Below are 8,663 nucleotides of genomic sequence, written 5' to 3' on the forward strand. Positions count from 1 at the left end.
ACCCAGATAATGTTCTGGGGACCCAGGTTCGAATCCTGCCACAGCAGATGGTGGAATTTGAATTCAGTAAAAATATCTGGAATTAAGGATCTAATGATGACCATGAATCCATTGTCAATTGTTGAGAAAACCCATCTGGTTCACTAATGTCCTTTAAGGAAGGAAACTGCCATCCTTACCTGGTCTGGCCTACATGTGACTCTAGACCCACAGCAATGTGGTTGACTCTTAACTGCCCTCTGGGCAATTAGGGATGGGCAATAAATGCTGCCTGGTCAGCGATGCCCTCATCCCATGAATGAATAAAAAAAAAGAAATTTCAAGAAAGGCAGCAAGGGCAGTGAGTGGGAGGCAGGTGGGCTCAGCGGAAAAAGTTGGTGAGCAGGAGACTGACAATCAGTGGTGGGAGAAAGCAAACTTTCTGGCAGATTGGGTGAGTGTCTTGTGCGCATTTGCAAATGTTTGTGTTAGATATCCAGGCTCAGTATTTCTGATTATATGTTGGTCATCAGTAGCGCACTAGATTGTCAGTTTAAGGAAAGTGTCCAAGTTCTGGGTTTTTTTAGTTCATTCATGGGATGAACGTGTTACTGGGTGGGCCAGCATTTAATTCCCATCCCTAATTGCCCAGAGGGCAGTTAAGATCAACCACATTGCTGTGGGTCTGGTGTCACATGTAGACCGGACCAGGTAAGGGTGGCAGTTTCCATCCTTAAGGGGTATTAGTGAATTAGATGGGTTTTTCTCATAAATGACAATGCTTTCATGGATATCGTTAGACTTTTCATTCCAGATTTTTTGGTGAATTCAATTCTGCCAAGGTAGAATTCAAACCCGGGTCCCTAGAACATTGCCTGAGTGTCTGAATTAACAGCTCAGTGATGATATCACTAGTACGTTGCCTCTCTATTACTAAGAGTTATTCTCACAACCTTATTGGGAAGCAGGGAATGGTTGAGCCTTTTTCAAAAGTGAGTTAAATTTGAACAATCATCACCATAGTTTTCCTGCTATGGAAAAGTCAGGAATGAGAATGTCCATCCGCCGCCTTGCCTACAAATGCCTATCTATTCGGATCCCTCACAAAACTTACTATTTCCATGTTTCTCTTGTCTGAATGTGATATATGAATTCCTACTGTCAGATGATGTCATGAATATGTCTATTGTACATAGATCTTTGAGAATGGGCTTTCCATTTTATTGAACAGACATATTTTGATTGGTCCCATCTCAGGAAATAATGTTAGACATCTCCAGTATAGAGTTGTTAAACAAATGCAAGTCAGTTATTTTTGTATAGAAACATGGGAGGTATTTTTAATTACAAAGTAACGAACAATACAATTTTAATTAATGAATTTCAACAAAGTAAATTTTGATGATTGCAATTAACCATATTCACAGTTACAATACAATTTAATATATCAAGTGCTTTCAAGAAAAAAACAAAAATTAAAAAGTAATATATTTTATTCCAAATTATTGGTGCTCTTTGGTTGAGATGAATGTATGCTCAGTAATTGCATGTTAGAGAATTGCATGATACGATCCACATTGTGGCTTCATTTCAAGCTTTAAAAGTAAAAAAAAATACTAAACATGTTGTATATACTTAACATAAAATGTGTAAATCATAGATTTGCTCAGCCACATAATGAACTCTTAACTTTTCCACTAACATTTTGAGTTAAACAAAATACACACTCCTGACCAAGTTGTGGATGTGATTGAATATCTGTTATCTTGCTTGAAAAATAAATGTGATAAGCCTATTAGAGTTAAATGAATGTAATCAACATTTTGGCAAAAATGCTCATTTCATCCTAACCAGAGCTTAGAGCAAAGCAATATTGGTAGAGTTGTTTACTAATTAAATGTATTTACTTCCCAATATTCTCTAAACACATCAAGGTTCACTGGTTTCTAAAATGAGAAGGGTTGAGCTATGCATTATATCATTGCTTCCTCTCAGTAAATATCCAATTTCATCCCATTTTAGAATTCATCACCATAACTTCTGGGAACAAACAAAATAAGGTAGACCTTATTTATTTGCTAGAGATTTTATCATTGTAAAATAATACAACTTCCTCCTTTTCTGCTATGATGTTCCAGATTTTTGTATAAAAACAGCAACCTCTCAGATTTAAAAAATGTTCTTTTAAAAATTAAAAATGCTATTGAAAATTCAAGGGAGAACATAATATAAGGTTATAATTTACTTAGGGATGTAACTGTCCCTCCACTTTTACCCTGCTTTGTTGATTTTAATGGATCCAAATGAAAAGAGTGAAAATGTAAATGATATAAAAGCTGCCTTTATGCAATATTAATATAGGAATGAAAGAAAAATGGCCCATCAGAAAACAAAGTCGTGTTAGATTTTACAGACAACAGTAAACAAATTGTGACAGTTTAATCATCCATCTCTAATTGCCCTTGAGATGGTGATGGTGATGGTACAATCCACATAGTCTAGGTGCAGTATAGGGTGGAGGTCTAGGATTTTGACCCAGCAACAGAAAAGGAACAGCAACATAGTTCCAACTCAAGATACTGTACAGCTTGGATGAGAATTTGCAGGTGGTAGTGTTCCAACGTGTCTGCTTCAAAATGATTGTGGTCATGGGTTTGAAAAGTGTTGTCTAAGAAATCTTGGTGAGTTGCAGCGCAACTTATAGATGGCACATGAAGGTGTTATTTGAGGTGCCAAGCAAGTGGGAAGTATTCCATCACACTTATGCCTTGTGGATGGTGGACAAGACCTAAAGAGTCCGGAGGTGAGTTACTTGCCGCAGAATTCCTAGTCTATGACCTGCTGTTGCATCTATGAATAATATTTAGGGGATTCAATGATGGTAACGCTATTAAATATCAAGAGATAATGGCTGCATTCTATCATTAGAAATAGCTATTGCTTGGTGGTCACGTGGCACAAATGTTACTTGCCATAAATTAGAGACTAAGCATTGATTCGGTCTTGCGGTATTTGGATACAGACAGCTTCAGTATCTGAGGAGTCATGAATGATGCTGAACATTCTGCTTTCATTAGCAAATATCCCACATCTGACCTTAGGATGGAGGGAAGGTCATTTATGAAGCAGCAAAAGATGGCTGGGCCTAAGACACTATCCTGAGGAACTTCTGCAGAAAGGTCTTTGAGTTGAGACAGTTGACTTCCATCAACCACAACTGTCATACCGCAACTACTAGGTATGACTCCAATCAGTAGAGATTTTAACTTACAGGGCATTCAGATAATTTTTCAAAACAAATTAGACTGAACCAAACAAATTGTCAATGAAAACTCAATCTTCAGCACAAAGCTATAGTGGAAAGCATATATTTGTCGAACCATTGGTGCACAACAGTGAGTGTTTCAATCAGCCCAATTGGTATTCTGCAAAATACTGCTCCCTCAGTCCATGACAGGGTAAAATCTGTTCCAATGGAAAGAAGTCCTTTAAGTTTTAAAATAGCATGCAGAAACGATGTACAAAAATATATTTTAGAATGCTGTTAGTGTTTAACAGGAAATCAATTAACATTTAGTCAATAATGGCAAATATATTTATGCTGTGATATTTTTAATTAGACATGCTTTGCTCCTATATCATTTTGTCTTAATTAACTGTTTTCATTACTTAATGCTCCGGGTATGTCATAATAATCAAAAAGGAAAAACATTATCATCAGTTCTTTAGAAAATGTCTCTAGGTGGGAGAATAATTATATAAAGCTTTACAGGCACAAAGATTGTGCAAATTAATTAGTACAGCATCTTGACATTCAAAAAACACATCAAGATTACACAGATTACAGAATTATATTTTCCTTTCTATCTTTCAGATAAAATAATTTCTCACTTTCATGACGGGCAATGTGTGACACCTTATGACACATATTACACATACAACTAACCATGAGTGCCAACAGATGCACATGAGCTGTCTGAGCCCTGTAGTGAAGGAAGATGGCTGCCAAATTATCATGGACAAGCAGCCTTTAATACATTGGACTCTTTGAAGAAGTTCCCATTTTCTTGAATAGCATTCAACCCATAGGAGCATAGGAGGCACATACTTTTAATTATTTTGGATGGAATCTCAATCTTGTTCTGACAGGTACCGAATGTACGTTACATCACACTAACTGATAGCTGATATTCTGTGCCCAAATACAGGTGCATGTCAAAAGACAGTCCCTGTGTTCTTTACAATGGATTTGAGGTGTTTAGTGATTATGCATGTCAGAATTCGGTTTCCATTACAGTTACTAATCTTACACTGACAAGTTTGAAATAAGTGTTACACAAATGAGAGATATATCAAACACCATGGGTGGTATATTATTGAAAAGCTCTTTAAATTCTCTTGAGGGGAAAAATATGGGAGACGCGCCAGAAGGTGGGGGGTTGGCTGCGGTAGTGAATGAACATGGAGGATCCACTTAAATTTCAGCAGATGACCTACACAAACCATGAAGAAAATGGTATGATTTATCTGTGGATCCTTGTTAGTTATGAAAGATTGGCTTGAGACTCTCTCAGAAATCTATTTCTACTCTTTAACTGAGCTACTGGAATTCAGTTATTTCATGTAAAGAAAATTTTATGGGCTTATCTATTAACTAAAATTCTTTTTGGTTATACAACTACCCAGATGTGAATACAGATGATAAAATCTCACATTATTACTTGCACCCATTCTGTCCAATTTTGATAAACTTTTTCATGATAGGTCTTTTAAAAAGGTTTTAGCAGTTCTTACTAGGTGACTTTGCATTTCATAAACAAAATTTTGTATGAGTGAATAGAACTTGGGAGTAGCAGTAACAAAAAGCAAACTATTACAATTTTCATTTGGTTTTGCTTTTTCTTGAAGCTTTACAGATAAAGGACAATATGACCTTTAATTCAGTTCCATATGTTATCAAGATGGCTGCAAATTAATGAGATACCAGGCAAATACTGAACTCTTACTGCGATACAGTCACAAGACAGACTGACAGGCAAAACTGATGAGATTCCTGATCCCTGCTGAGATGTCTGAACAAGAATTGATGCACAGCTTAAGTATATGGGGTAGAAACACAAAGTGCTGAAGAAACACAACAGGTCTGGCAGCAACTGTGGAGAAAGAAATAGTGTTAACATTTCAAGCCCCATATGATTTGCCTTTGGAACTCAAAGTGTCATACTGGACTCAAAACATTAATTCTGTTTCTCTCCCTTCAGATGCTGCCAGACTTGATGAGTTTCTCCAGTACTGTTCTGATTTTATTTCACATCTCAATCATCCCATATTTTATTTTTGTTCAAATGTATTATTTCATATTTTGAAAAACTGCAGAACAAGTTACATACGTATTTCAAAAATAGTGCTTAGAATGAAATATTTCATATTAAATGTATTTTTCACTATTTATAAAAGTATTGTTTCATTTTAACAGCATTTGAGAAACACTAGGATGGTGAGTAATGGTCAATGAATGGTTTAACCAAGACACACTCAATTAGATTAATAAGGAGATTGGAAAGAGTCCATCTTTTAAGAAGATGAGAAGTAATTTTTTCATACATAGGGATGAGAAATTTTGGAATTGTCTACTCCAGAAGACTGTGGATGCTCAGTCCTTGAGTATATTTGAGTTTAAGATTAATATATTTTTGGACATTATGGAAATCAAGGAATATGGGGTTTGGGTGGGTAATTGAGGTTGAAGATCTGTTTGTATTATATAATGGAATGAGCATTATGACCCACAGTTGCTTCTATTTATGTTCTTGTGACTATGAACAAATCTGGCTGCAAGTTACAGGAAAAGCATACACCTGATCTTTAGTAAACTGACTACATGATTCCAAGGCCTGCCTTATTACCATTATTGAGCTCTCAGTGTTAATAGTGAGTTTTCCTATTGCATGTCAGCTATTCAGATGTCATTATCAGATTTGGAGACTGCAGCAGTTTAGAAGTGGCAAACAGTCCAGTTTCTGGAACTTCTTTAATTACAACAGTTAAGTGTTCCATTGGCTGTAAAGTGCTTTGGATCGTCCTAAGGACATGAAAGGCACTTAATGAACTGAAGTCTTTCTTTTCAAGGCAACAAGTTTTCACAACATCTACAAGGTAATTTTAGGTGAGGCACAGGAGGTTGAAGGAGGGGAGGATTTCTTCCAGCTGAGACCCCTGGCAAACTGACATCTAAAATGGCAGGAGGGAACTGCCAGCATTAATGCCATGAGAATTGTTCTGTCACCTAGTATTAGTGCCAGAAGATTAAAACCAATTTCGGTCACCACAAGAGAGACAACTATATTCATTCAACATATTAAATGTTTACAATTATCCTTCACCCATACACTGAATACTTTCTCTGCCGTGAATACTATGATACAGCAGGGTATTTTAAACATTACTGGTGCTGGAGCCGTTCACTTACTTGTAAAATCAGCACAAAGCAATCCTCCCATGTTACATCGCTGAATGACGCAAATATGTAACATCACATCAGCAGTGGGCTACATGCTGGTACAGCAGCAATTTTGCTCAATTTTCAGCTGAAAATAATCTAAAAATCAAGGCTACCATTTCTTTGCTCACAGCTTTTTTGTCAGGACAATTTTTTTTTCATTTTTTAAAAAGGTCCAGGATACATCATGATATTTTTAAAGTGTCTTATTTGTCAACCCTTTGTAGATATAACAAGTGACCATTTGTATGAAATCCTGAAACCTCTTGGATCGACGACCATTATTGATATTACAAAATGAATTGGGTCAAATGACAAACAAAATACATGACAAGTCATTTTGCAGGTTTGTATAAAACATGTCCTAGAAATCAAACAATTAAACAAATTCCAAACCCCCTTTTAAAAAATGTAAGTCAAAAAAATTACAGATGTGTGTCACAAGTGTTCATACGTCCATGTCTGCAGATTTCATGCTCATTGGACCCTTCATTATAGTGTTGGCATTCTCTGCCATTTTATTATGCCAGTCTGTAAGTTGAGATTCATGCAGAAGCTTCTGTGTCAGATACCTCTCCCGCTTAATTTGCTCTTTAATGTGTTTTGGCACATCAGGAATGCAGTAAGAGACAAGGAAACTCACTGTAAATACAACATGCTGAAAAATAATAAAACAAATTGCTATTAAAAACTTTGTGCCCATTTCTCTAAGAATACAACATTAAAAGTTGTTTTCTACATTGCCAAATGGTATGTAATAATCCTGAGATCGTGTAATAACCAGAGCCACCTAATTCCACACTATAAGCAAGGTAGATATCTTAAACTTTCGCTCCTTTAATCTGTAGCTCTTATTTATTTTACTCTTCAGTCCCTAATTTCCAATAATTTACCTTTCAATTAGACCATAAGACCATAAGACATAGGAGCAGAAATTCTTGCTTTCCACTTTGTAATTTTTAAAAATGTTTTCATTTCCCAATATTTTTTCTAACCAACAGGTAGGTCCACACCCCCACTCATGTTCTATGTTCTATCCAACTGAAGATGTTGTGAAATACAACAAAGTAGAAGAGCAGAAAGGAGACAGAGGGGAGAAAAAAGTATCACCCAGTGTGAGAAAGTCTCAGAGATATGTTCAGAGATGACAAGAGAAAGTGAAGTATTTTTCAAGTACGCCTACTATCTGACAAGGGTACAAGGAGTGACATGTTTCATTACATCTTTATCCCTTCTCTTTTGCCTATCATTTTCAATTTCTGTGCAACACTCCTGCTTTCTTTTGTTCGCTCCTATTTCATTGTTTTGCACTTCCCTGTTTTTCATCTTCATAGTTTACTTTCTGGCTTCTTTATGACATTTTCTTGCTTGTCCACTTTTACAATGTCCTATTGCTATTTTTAAGGCACACTCTTTCTTCTGCTGCTCTCTCTTCAGTTTCGGTGCCATCATTTCTTTCTCTCCTACTTATTTTTCTTTTATCTGTTGCACTCTAGATGGGTTTCATTTGGGAAGAAGGTTGCCATTGAAGCAATAAAATTGTGATGACTCTATATGCAGAAGCTAAATGGCAATTTCTAGTAACAAAGCTGTACCCAATCACGAGTCCCCAGGTTCTTCATCTTCAGCAGTGCTGTTCTCCCTCATAAAGTAATATGCCAAATTATTTACCATTCTGACGCTAAAATGTCCATCTCTCAAGTTCCCAAAACTTATGTATTAAAATCATCAAACTTGCAAAAAAATTGTAAATACTGCATCAGCATATCCACCTTTGGATTACTTTTCTTCCTTTCAGAAAACCTAATTGTATTTGAATATATTTTTAATATGTCAAATATAGTTCAACAAAAAAACACACACATGTTTTTGTACAATATTCAAACAACAACCTATTAAACCGGCAACTTTAAGAGACAATGCCTGTAGATAGTTAGGAAACTCTCTACATTAGAGAAATCTCTGCACTTAATTAACTGCAGTCCTGATTAATGGACTGAAGAAAACTAACTAATCCCATTTACACAGCATTTCCCACAATGTTTGTTTCCACTTCTATGCTAAAAGAAGTTTATTCTTAATGTAAGATAACACAGTGTGGAGCTGGAGGAGCACAGCAAACCAGGCAGCATCAGAGGAGCAGGAAAGCTGACGTTTTGGGTCAGGATCCTTCTTCAGAAATGGG

At 36.1% G+C, this 8,663-nt stretch overlaps 1 protein-coding gene across 1 annotated transcript in view; it reads right to left on the bottom strand.

Moving 5' to 3' along the window:
• Positions 1 to 1,294: 1,294 nt before the first annotated feature.
• LOC109916922 (anoctamin-6-like) overlaps positions 1,295 to 8,663 on the bottom strand; it is a 99,580-nt gene continuing 92,211 nt past the window's right edge. Inside the window, exon 15 of the mRNA XM_048607955.1 lies at positions 1,295 to 7,136. Within this exon, the coding sequence (XP_048463912.1) occupies positions 6,927 to 7,136 (210 nt within the window). The 3' untranslated portion in view covers positions 1,295 to 6,926. The remainder of the gene's footprint in view (positions 7,137 to 8,663) is intronic.

The sequence above is a fragment of the Rhincodon typus genome, chromosome 18 (assembly GCF_021869965.1).
Source record: "Rhincodon typus isolate 14 chromosome 18, sRhiTyp1.1, whole genome shotgun sequence".
Classification (NCBI taxonomy): Eukaryota; Metazoa; Chordata; class Chondrichthyes; order Orectolobiformes; family Rhincodontidae; genus Rhincodon; species Rhincodon typus.